This window comes from Megascapheus bottae, chromosome X (assembly GCF_031878675.1).
Source record: "Megascapheus bottae isolate mThoBot1 chromosome X, mThoBot2.hap1, whole genome shotgun sequence".
NCBI lineage: Eukaryota > Metazoa > Chordata > Mammalia > Rodentia > Geomyidae > Megascapheus > Megascapheus bottae.
Genome location: NC_143547.1, coordinates 93,654,978 through 93,675,602, shown reverse-complemented (window position 1 = coordinate 93,675,602; position 20,625 = coordinate 93,654,978). Strand labels below are relative to the sequence as shown.

Sequence of the window (20,625 nt, the reverse complement as noted above, 5' to 3'; positions counted from 1 at the left end):
CACAGATTACAGCTACATAGCTTACAGCCATAAGCCATTGGGCCCATCTTCTGTAAGATTCTTATCTCCAACAAACTACTCACAAAAAAACCCCCACAAAAAAACTAGTAGGTGCTGTGGTTCAAGTGGTAGAGTGCTTACGTACCTTGAACAAAAGAAGCTCAGGAACTGTACCTAGGCCCAAAGTTCAAACCCCAGGACCAACAGAAAAAAAAGAAAAAAAAACAGAAAGAAAAAGAAATGGGGGAAATGATTGTACTTCTAGGAGAATAAAATGTAGTGAAAAGAAAAAAAATTACAGTAGTTGGGCTGCGATAACAAAATATCATGAATTAGGTAGCATGCAAACAACAGAAATGTATATCTGGTTTAGGAGACTGTAAAGTCCAAGATCAAGGCTGATGTGTAGTGATTGTGCCTCCTATGTCCTCAAATGGTAGAAGAGACAAACTAGTTCCTTGATGTCCTTTTTATTAGGCTACTAAACTCATCCATGAGACGTCCATTCTCATGGCCTAATCATTTTTCAATGGTCATGCTTCCAACTCCCATCATGTCAGGGATTCACATTTGAATTTTGAAGCTCACAAACATTCCAGTCACAGCAAGATTTATGACATCTACAAACCTGATGGCAGGTATGTGGCAGCGACTCTGGAAACCAGTAATAGGAAATACAAGACTAGTGAAGGAATGGAAACAAGGATTGGGAATACTTCTTACTATGTGGTTTTTGCTCAGGTCAGTTCAGGGCAAATGCCAGAAAATAGCATATATATTGAAATTGACAACTACTCCAAGAGAATCTATTTGTAAAGTCATACAAATATCAACTTGGGCAAAAATTGGTACTGGCAGATTCCCCAACATTTCCAAATTAACACCTGGTGTTTAGTGCATGCAAATAGGCTTTAACAATGTCATTGTGTGGCTATCCAGGATGGAAAATATGCGGGGGAAACTTGTAAAAATGAAGTTCCTTGTCTGGTTTCATCTATCAACTTAGGATTGGATGTTTGGTTGATAATGAAGGAATACTTACCAGTTCTTAGTGACGTTTGATCTATCTCTTCTCTTGCTTGCCCTGGACAAGTGTTTTGTTGTTTAACTTGAACCTTGTTTCATGCAGTTGGAAGTAGTTATCTTGAAGCCATCTAGCAGTAACCTAAGAAGTAATTCTCTTTTTCTAGTCTGCGTCACAGTAGTGGCAAAATGAATGGAGGGCGGGAACCTACTGTTTATCTGACCTTTACAGATCCAGTTGGAACTCACCAGTTTATTTCTGGACAAAAGCTACTTAGAAAAAAGCAGAAAAAAAAGTACAGCTGGAAGCCAGCACGGTGGCTCACGCCTATAATCTAGCTACTCAGGAGGCTGAGATTTGAGGATCGCAGTTCAAAGCCAGCCTGGGCACTAAAGAACTTAAAGAACGTGTGACTCTTATATCCAATTAATCACTAGAAAATGGGAAGTGGGGGCTATGGTTCCAGGGGTAAGGAGGTAGCCTTGAGCTGAAGAGCTCAGGGACATTGCCCAGGCCCAGAGTTCAAGCCCCATGACTGACAAAAAAAAGTAGAGCTGATGTGTGACTCAGACATTTACTAGAGACACTGAACAGGTGAGTGAGGCTCATGCAGAACATAAGAAGATGATACCAGTGTGATCTTGTCATGATTTGAGTTTGAGTTTTGAAAGGTGCTTTAGGTTTTCGAGTGTGCTAGGCAAGCACTGTACCACTAGGCCAAACTCCCAGCCCTTTTTTCATCTCTTTGTTTGGTCTTATATATATCCCATTTACACTGATATATCATGGCCAATAATGGCTGAAAGTGATATATTCTCTGCTACTAATACTTCCACTTGCAAGGGGGCTCAATCTCAAGTTCATGATAAAAAAAGATCAAGTAGAACATGTGTGCATGTGTGTATGTGTGTGTGTGTGTGAGTGTGTGCAAAAAACTGGAGCTTGAACTCAGGGCCTGGGTGGTGTCTCTAAACTTTTTCACTCAAGGCACTCTACCACTTCAGCTACAGCTTCGTATCCAGGTTTTTGCTAGTTCATTGGAGATTAAGAGTCTCACGGGTGAGGGGATTGTGGCCTAGTAGTAGAATGCTTGCACAGAGCCCTGGGTTTGATTCCTTGGTACCACATAAACAGATAAAGCCAGAAGTGGTGCTGTGGCTCAAGTGATAGAGGGCTAGCCTTGAAAGAGATCAAGGACAGTGCCCAGGCCTTTTTAAGCCTCAAGACTGGCCAAAAAAAAAAATGAGTCTCATGGACTTTCCTGCCCGTACTGGCTTTGAATTGCCGTCCTTAGAGCTTAGTCTCCCGATTAGTTAGGATTGCAGACTAATGCCTGTCTACAGTACAACTTTCAGTGTCACTTGGTTTGGAGCTTGAACTTTTCTTTTTTTGTAGCACTGGGAATTGAATCAATGACCTTGTGCATGTGAGGCAAGCACTCTACCACTGATCTCCATGCTTAGCCCACAATATGGTATTTTAGAAGGTGCTGGTGATTCTGTCTGCTCTCCCAATTGCTCAGAAATAACAATCTATATGCATTGTCTTTTCTACCAAATCCCACAGATCCCTCTTGCTGTTCCTTCTTGTGTAGATTCTAATGCTATAGAATAGGTTTGCCATAAGTGCCTCAATGTCTGGATAAACTCAAGTATATTTTAGTTTTCTCAAAAGGGAACTGTGTCAAGTCTAAGAAACATCCCTGAGGTAGACGAAATCACTTTTGTTGATGAACATTTCATTTTATGATCAGCTTATTTGCTCTGAAATTCGGCCAAATGAGAAATTTTGGCATTACCACAAAAAGGCACTCGATTAACCTGAGTAAGGAACAACTCAAACAAAGGGGGAGATTTTTTTTATCCCTGCTTTTGCTCTTACTTAGTAATTTGTTAATTTCTTTTTACTTGGTGATTCTTTTAGCGTAGATGTCATTCACTTTCTCACTTTGTTGGCTCTAAGGGGGATTTAGGTTTTGACAAACTAAAATAGAACTGTCAGTTCATTCCTGAAGACTTTGTATTTTATGCTGTTGCACTGAGAAATATATTTAGATGGTAGTGTCCATTATCTCTTAGTAATATTAACATTACCCTTTTACTCAAAGCATGTCAGTGTCTCATTTTTAGATGTAATTGGGCTCATTAGTCGTTTTTGCTTTGAGTACAAGCCATTCATGGATTACATTTATAGTAGAGTTGTGAATTCCAGAACAGGTGGCTTTATGTAGGCTCACATGTGCACATATCTGCATTGCAATATGAATTATTACATACTTTGATTTTAGAAATGAATTTTACGTATTCAAGAATATGTGCAAAAAGAAGATAAATGTTTATCTTGACACAGCTCCCAGAAAAAATGCAGATGAAAAATGGAGCAAATGGCTCTCCCTAATGGGAAGATACATTCCTTAAAAATCAATGTTAATCCTGTCTCATAGGTAAAGGCATATTTTATTCCCACTATATTTGGGGAAAATGGATGCCATTTGTTTTCTTCAAGAGTCTTGGGAACATCTTGGGAGGAAATGTTTCAGGACAGAGCATTTCATTCTGAAGATGAGCATCTGGTTACCTAGAGATATGTGTCGTAGATTTTTTTTGTTAAGATTTTTTTTTATTAAGGGAAGCATGGCAAGAAGCTAGGTAGATGAGCATAGCACTGTTTTTGCTACTCTTCAGGCTCTTGCTACACCCACTTTTACTGTTCCAATATGGGGTTGGGACAGGTTTTTACAGGGTTAGTGGGGATTTTTGTCTCTAGGTTCACTCTGTTTGTAGAATGTCATGATTGGCTGTCTCTTTCTCGGATCATGGTTCAAATTTTATGGGCACAGAAGCATCTTGAGAGCCCGGTTTTCATATCTGCACTCCATCTGACCCATTTTGAAAGCTTCCTTACTTCCTCATTCCACCTGGCTTGTTTTCTGTATTCTGGGTTCCCCTACATTTTAAGTGGACCTTGCAATCTTTTTGTGTGTGCCATGTCTTGTTAAATGGGAGCCTCCTTTGTAGCACCTATATTTACACTGGTGACTGGTAAATGAATACATGGTTCTGAATATAAGAACACTCATTTCAAACAAACCTGGTTGAGACTATAAGAACTCTCAATTTATGGCTGGTAGCATGGCCTACTGGTAGAATGCCTGCCAAGCATGCTTGAAGCCCTGGGTTAGATACCTTGGTACTACATACACAGAAAAAGCCAGAAGTGGTGGTGTAGCTCAAGTAGTAGAGCGCTAGACTTGAGAAAGCTCAAGGACAGTGCCCAGGACCTGAGTTCAAGCCCCAGGACTGGCAAAAAAAGAATTCTCAATGTATTTGTTTGCATTTATTTATTTATTTATTTATTTGTTTGTTTGTTTGTTTGTTTGTTTGTTTGTGGTAGGGCTTGAAGTTAGGGCCTGAACGCTAGCCCTGAACTTTTTTTTGTGGGTCGTGACGCTTGAACTCGGCCTGGGCATTGTCTCTGAGTTCTTCAGCTCAAGGCTACCACCCTACCCTTGAGCCAAGTCCCACCTCCCATGTTTTCTAGGGGTTAAGTGGAGATGAGAGTCTCAAGTCTTTTTGTGCTCGGGCGGGCTCTGAATCTTGATCCTCATATCTCAGCCTCCTGAGTAGCTAGGTTTACAGGTGTGAGCCACCGTGCCCAGATAACTTTTTTAAAAAAATTGATTGCAGAGCTTGGACTCAGGGACTGAGTGCTCTCCCTGAACACTCTTTTCTCAAGACTAGAGCTCTACCACTTTGAGGTACAGCACCAATTCCAGTTTTCTGGTGGTTAATTGGAGATAAGAGTCTCATGGAAGATGGGCACTGGTGGCTCATGCCTGTAATCCTAGCTATTCAGGAGACTGAGATCTGAGGATTTGGGTTCAAAGCCAAGCTGGCACAGAAGTCACAAAAGTTCTTGAGACTCTTATCTAAGATCTAAGGATTGTGGTTCAAAGTCAGCCTGGGCATGAAAATCCTTATCTCCAATTAGCCAACAGAAAACCGGAAGTGGTGCTGTAGCTCCAAGTGGTAGAGTGGTAGCTTTGAGCTGAAGAACTCAGGGTCAGCGTACAGGCCCAGAGTTCAAACCCCATGACCGACCCCCTCCCCATAAAAACCCAATGATAGGTAATTGGTGTCTTCACTAGGGATAGTAGCATATCAGAATCGTCGCTGAGACTGACAAAGAAAATTTGCATTTCTATGACCCAGTAATTCCACTACTTGGCACTTACCCAATCGTCCAGAAACAAGAACATACTAAATCCACTAGCACAACAATGTTCATTGCAGCACTATTTACCATAGCAAAGATATGGAACCAACCCAGATGTCCCTCACTTGATGAGTGGATCAACAAGATGTGGTATTTATACACAATGCAGTTCTATGCTGCTGTCAGAAAGAATTACATTGCCACACTTGTAAGGAAATGGAAAGACTTGGAAAAAATCATATTAAGTGAAGTAAGCCAGACCCAAAGGAACATAGGCTCTGTGGTTTCCTTCATTTGTAATAATTACTACAAACCTAGGACTATCCTAGAAGAGGATTACAATAGCTCAAAACCTAGATACATAAGGCCATATAGGATGAGGCTAAATGAAATGATCTCCAGGATATGGAAACATGAGTTTGTATTGTGTGATTGTTGTTCTTAATGTACTGTTATTTCTCTACTCTTTTGTTGCCCTTTGGTTAATCTCATATTGTTTCTGTATCTGACTTTGTTACCCTGGTATATTGTATATATGTTTATTTGAAATAGGAAAGGGAAGGGGGAAAACAAGATGACTGAGAGGGAGTAGAGAGAGGGAAGTGGGGACAAAAACATAAGAAGGGGTATCAATGTGTGAGAAGTAATACACCCTCTATCTGGTGAATATAAATGTAATCCCTCTATACATTAAAAAAATAAAGTTTCAAAACTATTGAAAAAGAAATTTGTCTTGCTGAGAAATGAGTCCTGTTTAGGAGGCCAAAGGTCTTATGTGAAAAAGTCATTTAAGGCCAGGAAGCACTCATAACTGGGAAAGACAAAGGTTCACATCTTTCCAGTTAACCAAGAAAGGCGTAGACAAGCAATTGAAGCCAAGAACTGAGGCTGGGAGCAAAAGGCAGACCTGCGCAGTTAGTTTGGCGATATGCAGTGGTCATCCTAGGGAGTTTGGATACAGTGGGCCTCAGCAAGGAGGAAGGGGAGGAGAGGAGGAAGGTACTTTTGGCAGTGCCTTTACTGAGTCCACTGAACAAATACACAAGAAGAAAATGGGTCAAAGAGCCTCCACTTACTTATTTGCAGACTGTTGGGGACTTTCTGTAGGTGACCGGAATTAACTGTGACCCACATGTATGAGCTGCCGGTAAGTGACCTGACAATATTGATATGTTCAGGTCAGAAGAGTGGGTCTGAGTATGCAGTGTGCATTTCCTGGGTGGTGGTGTGGGGAGGAGCGGAAGGGGTGGCTGTCTTCTCAGCTGGCCTCTCATTTCCCATTACTGATTTGCTCTGACTCACTGATGGCCCGCCACATGTCATTAGGCAGCTCAGCTGCCGCTCTCATTTCTCCCAAAGGTATAGAGATTTGCGTCTTGGCTTTGACAGTTTTTTTTTTCTCCTGAGAGCTGGAGGAAGTGGCCTTTTCACAGTTTTGTTTGTTGAGTACTGACAGTATCTGATACTTTCAATTTTCCTTTTTCATAGGGATTTAATCCTGATGACCTTTATTCAGGGGTCAATTTCTCCAAGGTTCTGACTACTCTTTTAGCTGTTAACAAAGCAACCGAAGGTAAGGAGGTTTGTGATGTATGTCTTTTGGGCTCCATGGTATTGCTTTTTTTTATTATTGTGTGTGTGTGTGTGTGTGCGCGCGCGCGTGTGCAGTTCCTGGTGCTCAAACTCAGGGCTTTTTTATTGTTTAAGGCTAATACTACCACTTGAGCTTCACTTTTCTGGTGCTTAATTGGTCATATGAGTCTTATGGACTTTCCTGCCTGGATTGGCTTTGAGCTGAAGACCTCAGATCTCAGCCACCTGAGTAGCTAGGATTATAGGTATAAGCCCAACAGTATATATGGCATTTCTAATTACCCTAGTGGCCAACTATGGTTAGGTTTGTTTAGTTGGTAGAAAATTTTCCTCCCATGCCCCCAAATAAACCCAAATGAGTATCAAATACTTCAATTTTCATGGCTTTAAACACATTTATCATAGTGTTATTCTAATCACAGTTATGCTAATGCCCATAGTAATGTAACAACAAAATTGTTTCATTTAAAATTTTTGCATAGTTGAGTGAATAATGAAATAAAATAGAAAGGAAAAAAGTTAGTTCCTTTTTTAAAATAAAACTTATAAAACACAACTATCACTTCCTTTTCTCCTCCACAGATGTATTTTTATCATTGATTTTTTATATGTCTTTGATTTTTTTGTATGTCTTTGGTCATGTAAAGAAACTCCAGGGCTGGGCTAGAAGTTTGGCCTAGTGGTAGAGTGTTTGCCTACCATGCGTGAAGATCCGGATTCAATTCCTCAGTACCACATACATAGAAAAGCCGGAAGTGGTGCTGTGGCTCAAGAGGCAGAGTGCTAGCCTTCAGAAAGCCCAAGGACAGTGCTCAGGCCCTGAGTTCAAGCCCCAGGACTGGCAAAAAAAAGAAACTCCACATTAGCTTTACACTGGAAATAAAACTTAGGCTTCAGAGTGAATGAAAAGACTATTTTAATTAAAGGTTTAACACCCATCACTCTAGAAGCTATTAAATATGAATCAGAGTAAATTTGAAGAAAATAACAGTAAACTTAGCTGTATCTTTATATACCAGTGATCTTAGTTCAAATGCTTTCAACTCTTTCCCTGAGTCTAGGCTATCCGAAGAGAGATTTGCATTCTCATTCAATGTTAGAAACATTCTAGGGATGCGCTGTGAGTAGGGCCTATTGGTAGTATGATAGCACTGGGGCTGTGGTTCAAGTGGTAGAGCGCTAGCCTACCACTAAAGCTAAAGGACAGTGCCCAGGCCCTGAGTTCAAGCCCCAGGACTGGCAAAAATAAACCACTCTAAAGAATAGATATGATGATGATGATGATAATAATGATAATGTCCACATTACAGATAAGGGATGTCAAGCCCACAGTGACTCAACTAGAACTGGAATTCAAATCTGTGTCTCACAAGTTCTAGAGTCCTTGTTCCCAAACATGAGTCATGCTTTTCAATGAGTTGAAGAGCTAAGAGGCTGTGTGCCCAACACTGCCAGGTGCTACAAAGGAAGTAGAAGATAAGGTCTCCACCCTGGAGAAAATTACCATCTATTTAGGGAGACTCAACTTACCCACGTGAAACAATTAGAGAACAAGAGCAGGCAATATAATCAAATGCCAACCAGGATGGAGCATCTACGCAGCTATCAAGTAATTATAGTTTTAGTCAAAAAATGCTGTATATAATAGCAAGACATGTAAAAATACTTCTTCAAAGTTGTTCTTTTGCGATTTGGAAAAAATACTTTGGAGCAAGTCATATAGCAGAAAGTACAGCTAATTCAAGCAACTATATTTAACCCACATGACAACTATCCAGTTCTGGGCAAGGAGGATCGTATAATTCTAACATTATGCCACACAAATTATATGTTCCTTTGCCAAACTCTCCCAGCAAGCTTTATAGTCTCTTCCCTTACCGCAGATATTTATAAAAACACAAGGAGGTGAAAGTTAAAATCCCATACCATCAAGGAAATTACTTGGGTACTGAGCTTGTCGCCTAGGGAATGTTTGGGCTTTCGACTTTTTCAGTTTATATCTTTTAAAAATAAATGGAGAGGAAAAGAAGCCTCATTTGAATTTGTCAAGAAGCCAGTGTCTCTCTTTACTGCACTCTCAGCATACTGAAAACACTCAGCTCAGCTCTGGCCCGATCAAATTTCACAAAGGTTTTAAGAAAGACTAGAATCATGAGTCTGATCTTAAAACAAACGAAGACAAAACCTACATCAACCCCAAACCTCAATTATTTGTCTATTAAAATTACATCTATCTCAGACATACCCTCCTTCTCATTCTCTACCCCTTTCTCCCTTTCCCCAATACATATTACATTATATACACCACACGTATTATTCCATATAAGAAAAGAACCACTAAGCTATGAGCCAAAAACAAAGTGAGTAATTTGAAATATTTGAAAGTAATAAGAGCCACAAACAGCTGCTAGGTACCCGATTTAGTTCTGCGTTGGATAGCAGGGCTGACTGTTACAACTAGTTCAGCCAGGAGGAGTTGGAGAGAAATGGGTTGAGAGAAAATGTGGTTCTGTCGCTGTTTTTCATTCTACTGGAGAGCAATTGCCAGTAAAGTTAAGAAGTTGGCCACCAAAAAGGGACTTGGGGGTGGGGGAGGGGAGGAGGGTGGGGACGACCAAGATATACTTGGCTTGTTTAAATTAGAGAACAGAATCAATAGCTAAGAGGCCTTTCACCAGGCCTGTGAAAGATAATGTATTGTAGATGATTTCTGACACGAATGGTTTCTTTACCATGCCTTTCCCTCTTCTTACAGATCAGCTATCAGAAAGATCATGTGGACATTCTTCTCTTAGTGCTGCTAATACTTCTCAGACGAACCCAGAGGGAGCAGTTTGTAGCACAGCTCCAGGGCCGCAAAGGCAGTCAAAGGCGGTGGTGAGTATATTCCCCAATTCCCCCAGCAGGTTTAAAAATCTCAACCAAATCACATGAATGGTGAGCCGAATTTCCCTGTAGGGTGAGATAGCTGTTGTCTTTTGTTGTGGGTATCACCCAAAAAAAGGAGTGATAAGAACCAGTTCTGGCAGTCTCAATGGAATAGATCATGTCTCTGGGGCCCAATGTCATAAAGGGTTAAAGCCTCAACTCTGTTGATTACTAGAGTCCAGTAAGTCACTTAAATGAGAATGCTATGCAAATGGAAGTCTTTATAGCTTCTTCTGATTGCAATTTGATTTTTTTCTGTCCCCTGATTTATCAGTATGAAATAGTACTTAGTAGGCAATCAGTAAATACTCATTGCTGTTCTTATCATTATTGTCATCTTTATTTCTCTTTGATTTCCTGTTAAGCAAGACTCAGTTTTAAATATCAGCCTGTGATGAACTTCTGTGTTGGGATCTTCCAGTTGTCTTTGCATATGCTCTTTTTTTTGTTTGTTTATTTTTGTAGGTCATGGGGCTTAACCTCTGCACCTGGGTGCTGACCCTGAGCTTTTCAGCCCAAAGCTACCGCTCTACCACTTTAGCCACAGCACCACTTGCACTTTTCTGGTTCTTAATTGGAGATTACCGTCTCATGGACTTTTGTGCCTAGACTGGCTTTGAACCGAGATCCTCAGATCTTAGCCTCCTGAGTAGCTAGTATTACAGGCATGATCCACTGGAGCCTGGCTTGCATATATTCTTATAAGTCTTTTTGCCAGGCCTGGAGCTTGAACTCAGAGCCTGGACAGTGTTCTTGGAAATTTTGCTCAAGGCTTGTACTCTACCACTTTTGCAAAAGTGTCACTTCTGGCTTTTTCTGTTTATGTGGTAGGTACTAAGGACTCAAACCCAGGGCTTCATGCATGCAAGTACTCTACCACTAAGCCGTATTCGAGGCCTTATTATTCTCAGACTTATTATTCTTATTAGGAGCTTGTATTTGAAAGAAAATTCCCCATCTTTTGCCCTTTAGGTCAAAATCTTTCGATCCTATTGATAAAGCCACCTACTTACTGCATATAGGCTCTGTAGGTAGGTTCTATGTGCTATTTTGTTTCCAAAGCACTTTAAATAGGTAGTTTTTAATCCTTTTCAGAAGATCATGAACACCCTTTAGCCCTCTTAAATTGGGTACAAAATCTCATGAGTATTAACTCCATTGATCAGAATCCATTTTGCTGATCACTTTCTCAAATGCATCTGTGACCCTCACAGACTGAATCCTAATCTATATAAGGCAGGTTAAGAATTGATTTAGGTAATGAGGTGAGCGGTGGGATACTTGATATTGAATACATTATAACTAAATGAACACATTCTTTTTTTAAAAAAAATGTTCTCTTTTACTCCACTTTATTTGCCTGGATCTATGTAATTTCTACCCATGCTTTAATCTGATATGACTTTTTTTTTCTAGGAGATGACAGAGAATGGAAGTCACCAGTTGATAGTGAAGGCAAGATTCAACTTTAAGCAGACTAATGAAGATGAACTATCTGTCTGTAAAGGCGACATCATTTATGTCACTCGAGTTGAAGAAGGAGGCTGGTGGGAAGGCACATTAAATGGGAGAACAGGCTGGTTCCCTAGTAATTATGTTCGAGAAATTAAAGCCAGTGGTAAGTGAAGTGTTTCCCCCCACCCCCAGTCTCTCCTGGGGCTTGATCTTGGGACCTCGATCCTGTACCTCGGCTCTTTTTGTTCAAGGCTAGCCCTCCACCACTTTTAGACAGAGCCCACTTCTGCTTTTCTGGTGGTTAATTTGAGACAAGAGTTTCAGGGACTTTCCTGCCCTGGCTGGCTTTAAACTGTGATCCCCAGATCTCAGCCTCCTGAGAAGCTAGGATTACAGTTATGAGCCACTAGCACCCAGCAAACTGAAAGGTTTTTTTAAAGTTTTTTTAAAAAATTTATTTAAAACAAAACATGGCTCTTATAGTTTCTTGGTATTCTTACTGAAAATCTTGTACTCTTAATTGACTAACAGAAACTGTTTACATTTGTATGTGTATGTCAAAAAATAAAACTAGAAAAGAACTGGGAGAAATCTGTGACGAGATATTTTGAAATGAAGTTTATTTAGATGACATCAAGGTAGCAGAAAATTAAAAAAGCACAGAATTGAAAGCACAGACAACTGTTCCACCTTACCTATGTTTCTTTTTTTTTGCCAGTTTTGGGCTTGAGCTCAGGGCCTGAGCACTGTCCTTGGACTTACTCAAGGCTAGAGCTCTACCACTTGAGCCTCAGCACCACTTCTGGCTTTTTTTCTATGTATATGGTACTGAGGAATCGAACCCGGGTCTTCATACATGCGAGGCAAGCACTCTATCACTAGGCCAAACTCCCAGCCCCTTACCTATGTTTCTTTGACAGTCAATTCTAGCCCATATAATACAGGCCACAGTCTTCCCTGTTACCCTAAGTAACATCATGGCAAATACTTTAATAAGAGAGGCCAAGTGCTAACTTTCTTTTTTATCCTTAGGCCCTTTAAGACCAGATGCCTTAGGGGGGGAGGGAAATGGGTGCCAAGACATGTGAAAGGGTATCAATGTATGTGAATTAATGCACCTTCTATCTGGCAAATATCATGTAACCCTTTTACTAATTACAATAAAAAAAATTAAAAAAAAAAAAGACCAGATGCCTGAGGGCTCTCCATGTGAAATAACTATCTGTGGGTTGCTGGAAACTGTCTAGCTGCTTTTTATGAACAAGATTGTCCTTAACTCATTGGACACCACTAACCACTTAGCCTTTCCCCTAATCACATCCAGACAGTGAATTCTAATTGCTCTTGAGAGGCCTTTCTTGGAGTTTTTTTTTTTTCTAATCCTAGACTTTAAGCTTAGGGCCTGAGCACTGTCCTTGGACTTTCTCAAGGCTAGAGCTCTACCACTTGAGCCTCAGCACCACTTCTGGCTTTTTTCTATGTATGTGGTACTGAGGAATCAAACCCAGGTCTTCATGCGTGCTAGGCAAGTACTCAACCACTAGGCCAAACTCCCGGCCGAGTTTTTTTTTTAACTCCTTTTCCCTTCTTGATTAAGAAGGTAGTTTCTGCTTATAAAACTCCACCCCCCAAAACAATTAAAAACAAAAATCCAAACAGCAAGTATACCCTCAACCTAAAAAAAAAGTCAAAACAAAAACTCCTCCATATTCTAGTACATAAAAGTAAGTCATGGGCTGGGAATGTGGCCTAGTGGTAGAGTACTTGGCTACCATGCATGAAGCCCTGGGTTCAATTCCTTGGTACTATGTAAACAGAGAAAGCTGGAAGTGGTGCTGTGCCTTAAGGGAAGAGTTCTAGCCTCAAGAAAGCTCAAGGACAGTGCCTAGGTCCTGAGTTCAAGCCCCAGGACTGGAAAAAAAAGTCACAATACAGATAAAACATTGTTCTTTTTTTGAATTTTCTGGTCTCAGGGCTTGAACTCTGGGCCTGGGCATTGCCCCTGAGCTCTTCAGTTCAAGGCTACTGCCCTACCCCTTGTGCCACAGCTCTCAGTTTGCTGGTGGACTTAGTGCATGGGCTGGCTTTGAACAGAGACTCTCAGATCTCAGCCTCCTAGATAGAATTACAGTGTGAGCTACTGGTGCTCAACTTTCATTACCCTTTTTAATATCTCAAAATTTATAGTGTCAATAAAATCAGAAATCTACAAAGTATTATACGAAGAAAGTGGAGATAATAAGCCTTTTCTTCCTCTGTCTCTTCCTATAATTAATATCAAAAACTTTTCTTCAAGTGAGACAGAATGATGAAAGGGCTCACACTGCCGAAGATGCACTATATTCATAAAGTGAAATGATCAACTGAAACCTTTTCATATAACTACCTAAAGATAATAAAATCTTTTTTTCTAAAGGATTTAAGATAAAAAAATTGGGCATTCTGGAATGAGTTAAAAGAAATATCTCATTTAATAGGATGTGTTTACTAGCACATTTATGGTTATTATGTATGGATGGATTTCTCTGCATTTTTTGTGGTGTTGGAAATGCAACCCAGAGCACTGTGCAGGCTAGGTAAGCACTCTATCACTGAGCTACATCCCTAGCCCATATGGTTTTAATTACTGGAAATTGAGAAGTTTCTGTTAGTCCTTGAAGTGTTTTCACAGGCATTATTTGGCATTTTCTTGGGTTTGATGATTTTCACAGCTGATCTCTACCCTTTGCTACATCTTTCCACTGACAGAATCTGTTTCTCAGGCTCCCTAAACCATTTTCCAGATTCCATTGTGTCGTTGTTCCTCATGTCTTCATCTGCAAAAATCAGAGGAACAGCTCTTACTGCCTTGTTTGGGAATTCCAAGTATTATTGCTGGAGGAACAAATAGTACATGTTCGCATTGGTAGCCATTATTATAATGTCCCTCACTGTGACGCCTTATGGCAATCTCATGACTACTTCAAAAACTACCTTAGACTGCTTGCCTTGGGCTTTAGGCCCTTCCCTTCAAGTTTTTTCCTGTACTTTGGTTTAGAACTCAATTTAGGACTCATCTGGGGAGATTTGGCTCTGGCCTATATAGTCCTTAGAGACGTCTAAGCTAAATATTAAGGATAGGCCTATGCTTCAGGGGCCCGAAAGCCTGCTAGCTGAGGAAAGCAGAGGACTAGAAGTACAGGAGACAGTATCTCTCATTTAGCTTATTGCAGTAGATTCTTTTTAAATTTTTATTGTTATTATGAAGGTGATGTACAGAGGAGGTACAGTTACACAAGTCAGGTAAAGAGTCTGTTTCTTTTTGGACAATGTCTCCCTTCCGTTGATTTCTCCCATGTAGTAGTCTCTCTCTCTCTCTCTCTCTCTCTCTCTCTCTCTCTCTCTCTCTCTCTCTCTCTCTCTCTCTCTCTCTCTCTCTCCCTCCCTCCCTCCCTCTCTCCCCCCTCCCTCTCTCTCTCTCTCTCTCTCTCTCTCCCTCCCTCCCTCTCCCCCCCCCCTCTCTCTCTCACCAGTCCTGGGGCTTGAACTCATGGCCTGGGCACTGTCCTTGAGCTAGCACTCTATCACTTGAGCCACAGCACCACTTTGTGTTTTTCTTTTATCTTTCTTTTTCTTTCTCTTTCTTTCCTTTTTTCTTTTTAATTTTTTTATTGTTGGGATAATGTATAGAAGGGTTATAGTTACATTTGTCAGGTAGTAGGTGCATTACTTCTCACACATTGATACCCGTTCTCATGTTTTTGTCCCTGTTTCCCTCTCCCCACACCCCTCCCAATCATCTTGTTTCCCCCCTTCCCTTTCCTATTTCAAATAATCAAATAAATATATATACAATATACTAGGTAACAAAGTCACATACAGTAACAATATGAGATTAACCATAAGGGCAAAAACAGAAGAGAGATAACATAGTACATTAAGAACAGCAATCACACAATATAAACCTCTTCTTTCCACACCCTGGAGTTCATTTCACTGGATGATACTAATATCATCCAGTATGACCTTATGTATATTGGTTTTGAGCTATTGTACACTTCGTGTTTTTCTGTGTATGTCGTATTGAGGAATTGAACCCACAGCTTCGTGCATGCTAGACAAGCACTCTACCACAAGGCCACACTTCAGGCCTGATGTAGTAATTTCTTAATTGATACCTTATTCCTACCCTTGTCACTTCTGTAATCTAATCTAAACCCAGGAGCTAGAGTAATGCTTTCAAAATATAGGATTATGGGGCTGGGACTTTGGCCTAGTGGTAGAGTGCTTGCCTGTCATGCACGAAGGCCCGGGTTCGATTCCTCGATACCATATACATAGAAAAAAATCTGGAAGTGGTGCTGAGACTCAAATAATAGAGTTCTAGCCTTGAGAAAGTCCAAGGACAGTGCTCAGGCCCTGAGCTCAAGCCCAGGACTGGCAAAAAAAAATGTAGGATTATGCTACTCATCTGCGAAAATATAAATGCCAAAGTTACCACAATAGCTGACAAGGTCTTTTTTTTTTTTAAAGAAAAGGGTCAAATTGTTTTTATTTCTTTGAAAGAATGAGTATGGTCCATGAAGAACCATGAAATTAAGACTGACATGAGGAGGAAATGTTAAATCTGTAGGAAGAAAAAAAGCTGTGTTATAACATGCACATTACAAATCACTTTAAGTTTTTGTCTCTACAAGCTAAAACAATTAAAAGGCTCTGAAAAAAAATGGTCTGGTTTTCCTGCTAAAAGAATTACTTAACACATATTCTTAATTTCCTAGACAAGTTTGCTCTCCTGGGGGACTGATACATAGGGATAAGTTGGAAGTCATTCTATTAGGCTCACATAATTTACTTATACACAGAATAGCAACGTTTAAACCATATACATATTTTAATGATTATTATTGTTGTTGTTGGTATTGTTATTATTATTGTGCTGATCCTGAGGCTTGAACTCAGGGCCTAGGTGCTGTCCCTCAGCTTCTTTTGTTCGACTAGTGCAATAGCACTTGAGCTACAGCTCTTCCTAGTACCGTTCCCAGTACCGTTCTCCCAAGACATCAGTAGTTCTGCTACCTCACCTTCTTTAACTCTGCTCACATGCCCACTTCACAGAAGGGCTTTTTGTTATCACCCACTGCCTCTATCCACTTGCTTTACTTTTATTCCTTATTATTTCCCTCCATCTAACTACTATATATTTTATATTCATTTTTTATTGCCTGTATTTTATTAAAAGTTAAAACACCCCATGAATAAAGATTTTTGAGGGGAGGGTTGGTTTAAACTCATTAGGTATTTATAAAATGAATAAATATTGGGAAGTAATTAAAGTCTGTTCATATTAGTCACCTCTTAGGTATTTGGGTGTGTCTATAACTATCCATTCTTCATGAATTCTACCCTTTAGGACCTTCCAGGCTAATAATTAAAACTTAAGTGTGCAAAATTAACTGTAAGAGGCTAGGATAAAGTGGCATAGTCAATGATCTAAGTAAGGTTTTGTTAGAGCAGTAGAAGGATTTGAGCCAGGCGCAGTGGCTCACACCTATAATCCTAGCTACTCAGGAGGCTGAGATCTGAGGATCGAGATTCAGAGCCAGCCCAGTCACTAAAGAATGAGAGACTCTTACTCCAATTAACAAGTAGAAAATGGGAAATGAGGCTGGGACTATAGGGGTATGGTGGTAGCCTTGAGCTGAAGAGCTTAGGGACAATGTCCAGGCCCAGGGGTAGGGCAGTAGCCTTGAACTGAAGAGCTCAGGGACAGTGCCCAGGCCCAGAGTTCAAGCACCATGACCCCCACACAAAAAAAGGATTTGATTAACAATAACCTAAGCTGAGGGCTCTTACATTGGGTTTTATAAGATTCTGACTGGGTAGAGACTTAGAGGGAGCAAGTGAGAGTATGGAAATAGGAAATGTAGGTGATAGGGGTTGAAATTAGGTACATGATAATAAAGATTAGAACCTTAGAGAGGGAGTGTGGCCTAGTGGTAGCCTGCTCGCCTAGCATGCACAAAGCCCTGGGTTCGATTCCCCAGATACACATACACAGAAAAAGCTAGAAGTGGTACTGTGGCTCAATTATTAGAGCGCTACCTTTGAGCAAAAAGTGTCCAACAAATTCTTAATTTTTTTTCAAATGCATATCACGAGATGGAAATGCTTAATAATTATTAATGGGTACAAAATATGTAGCATTCCAAGCTAATTATTAATAGTTTATAAAATAGAAGTTTGAAAGAATAGATCTTCTCTTAATGGTAAATATAAAGTATTTCCTCAGTAATTATCAATAAAATAGCTATTTTTGCCAAAAAAAGTGTCCAACAACAGTGCCTAGGCCATGAATTCAAGCCCCAGGACTGGCAAAAGAAAAAGAAAAAAAGAAAGACTAGAACCTTGAGGTAGAGATCTGTGAAGATGATAAAAATGGAAAGATAGCATGTATTTTAGGATTTTTTTCCTAGTGATTGTGTCTGTTTGGATTTCAGAAAGTGATGACCACAATTGTCAGGTATGTTGAGAAACCAGCAAATGGCTCTTTTTCAGGCCCAGGCATTGTAGGTAATGGTGGGAACTATTCTAGTTAATACTGGAGGAGGAGACGTAGATGGATGCTGTAGATACTGTTGAAATGATATTGAAGATTTATCAGTCATTAGTTATGAGGACAAGAGAAGAAGTGACTAGATACTAGGGGTTGAGCTTGCTTGTAACCTCCTCTGGTCATGTACTTCCACATACCTAGCCATCCAACCACAATTGATTTCTCAGGATTACTACCTTAGTTCCTGTCCTGAAAACTGGCCAAGCAAAGAAGCATAAAGAATGACTCTTACCCTCATGGCACTTGTCGTTCAGTGGAGGAAGGGAACATTAAAATGCACTATGTTTGTATACTGACAGAGCTAAATACAAAGTACTAGGGAGAGCGCCTCAGTCATGCAGACACAGAATTCAAGCAGGGACTCATTCAGCTCTAAGCACCTTTCTATCTCTAAAGTGCCGCCACAGTGCTTTAGCTATAGAAGACACTTGACACAGCTGTCTATGGTTTGGAAATGATGGGAGTGTGTCTTCTAAAGGTTCCCTTGCTAAGAGCTTTGTCCCCAGAGTGAAAGTATGGAGGAATGTCTAAGAAATGGAGTCTAGTAAGAGATGAATGATTCATGGTCATTTCCTCCAAAGAGATTAATATTGTCCCTAAGAGATACCAATTCATTTTTTTGCCATCTTGCGACTTGAACTCAGGACCTGGGCACTGTCCTTGAGCTTCTTTTGCTCAAGGCTAGCACTGTACCACTTGAGCCATGACAGCACTTATAGCTTTTTCTATTTTTTTTTTTTGCCAGTCGCAGGCCTTGAGCTCAGGGCCTGTCCTTGGACTTTCTCAAAGCTAGAACTCTACCACTTGAGCCACAACATCACTTCTGGCTTTTTCTCTGTATATAGTTCTGTAGAATTGAACTTGGGTCTTTGTGCATGCTAGGCAAGCACTCTATCCCTAGGCCCCTGGATTTTTCTATTTTGTGATACTGAAGAATTGAACCTAGAGCTTCGTGCATGCTAGGCAAGCACTCTATCACTAACTCACATTCCCAGCCTACCAATCTATTTTTGTGGAGAGTAGGTTATAAAAGACCAAATATAGTCCCTAAATCTCACTGACTTCCTCTCCCACCATTTTAGCTTCCCATTTGTGCTTGTCTAATTCCCTTCCCATTTTTTTCTGCCATATTGTGACAGCTAATAAAGCTGTTCCCAGAGAACAAGCAGAAGAGATCAGCCACTTTTGGACTCTTTCAGCTTCAAAAGCTGTGAGCTTGATAAACCTCTTTTCATTATGAGTACCCAACTTCAAATATTTAGAATAACAGAAAATTAACTAAGAAAATCCTGAACTCCATTACTTGTTGTATGCATATATCTGTATGTGTATATTTGGGGGATTGATCATAGCTGATACTAAAGATGATGAATTATTAATTGGAAATATAGTAAGTCGTAGTTCCTGAAGATTTCCAGCAAATAGTTAGGATATAGGACACAAGAAGGGACAAAAATTAAAGATGGGAAAGAGAAATGATAATATATGGTAGTGAATACTGAAGTGTAAAATATATAGCAGATCGTCAATGTAATCAAGGGATTAAGGTTATAAAGGATGAACAATGGCATAGAACTTGAGCTTGACAAATCTCTAAGTCATGGTGATTGATCAGAGAAAACAAAAACCAGGGCACTTTTTTTGTGAGTAGACTCAGTAGAATTAGCTTGGAAGTTAGCAGAACACATTTTTTTTTCTTTGTTGGTTATGGGGTTGAACTCTGGGCCTGGGCCCTGTCTCTGAGCTCTTCAGCTCAAGGCTAGCGCTCTAACACTTGAGCCACAGCACCATTTCCAGGTTTTTTTTTGCCAGTCCTGGGCTTGAGCTCAGGGTCTCAGCACTGTCCTTAGACTTTCTCAAGGCTAGAACTCTACCACTTGAGCCTCAGCACCACTTCCGGCTTTTTCTATATATGTGGTATCAAGGAATCAAACCCGGGTCTTCGTGCATGCTAGGCAAGCACTTTAACCACTAGGCCAAACTCCAGGCCCATCCATTTCCAGTTTTTTTGGCGGTTAATTTGATATAAAAAAGTCTCATGAACTTTTTGTACCTGAGCTGGCTTTGAACCTTGACCTTCACATCTCAGCCTCCAGAGTGGGTAGGATTACAGGTGTGAGCCACCTGTAACTGTCTCAGATCATCTTGATATAATGAAAATATCTTGTTTGGAATTAGACAAACATGCAATCTTTGCTGACCTGAATTCTTTCCCACTCCAACTTTTGCCACCTCCACAAAAGTAGGAGGAAGCCAAACCCTATCTAGAATGCTACCTCGGAATATTATATGCTTCATGCTTATTACATGTTTGGTATAGAAAATCCTGACAATATTTCATTTCTTTCCATGAATTCCCCACTGATGGAGAAGCTCAGATAAGAAAATTTTTCTTCAAAGAGTTTGCAAAAAGGATTCCTAGATGAAATACATATTTTGTAGAAATAAGAATTTCAATTTAATGTTTTTAAATACCATGACCATAGAATTTCATGGGCCATTTATGAAGTTGAATCAGGAATGAAACTGAAGAACTTCGGTAATCACTGTCTGCTATTTATTGGTCAAAGTGAGACATTGTGGTCACTACAGTGGTACTTCTGATAGTTCATCCTGACAGCCTGGGCACAGTAGTACACAGCTTTCTGTAATGTTCTAAAAGCAGAATAAAGCAAGCCCAGAATCATAGACCTCTTGCCCTGCAGAATGCTGGGCCACGAGAGTGCTGTGCATTATTTTCCTCCCTGGAGTCTGTCATGGACAAGAACACTTTGTACTCTGCTAAATTTGCCTGCAGGGAGTGGAGTTACAAGTT

At 40.2% G+C, this 20,625-nt stretch overlaps 1 protein-coding gene across 3 annotated transcripts in view; it reads left to right on the top strand.

The window, feature by feature from the left end:
* Nucleotides 1-20,625, top strand: part of Arhgef6 (Rac/Cdc42 guanine nucleotide exchange factor 6) — a 129,283-nt gene that overhangs the window by 30,844 nt on the left and 77,814 nt on the right. For 2 of the 3 annotated variants that reach the window (XM_090326543.1, XM_090326542.1), the window contains exons 2-4: nt 6,728-6,812; nt 9,588-9,709; nt 11,177-11,378. In XM_090326543.1, the coding sequence (XP_090182669.1) occupies nt 11,180-11,378 (199 nt within the window). In that variant the 5' untranslated portion in view covers nt 6,728-6,812; nt 9,588-9,709; nt 11,177-11,179. Of the gene's footprint in view, nt 1-6,727; nt 6,813-9,587; nt 9,710-11,176; nt 11,379-20,625 lie in introns of those variants that run through there. The other variant, XR_016533839.1, reaches the window with a different exon arrangement.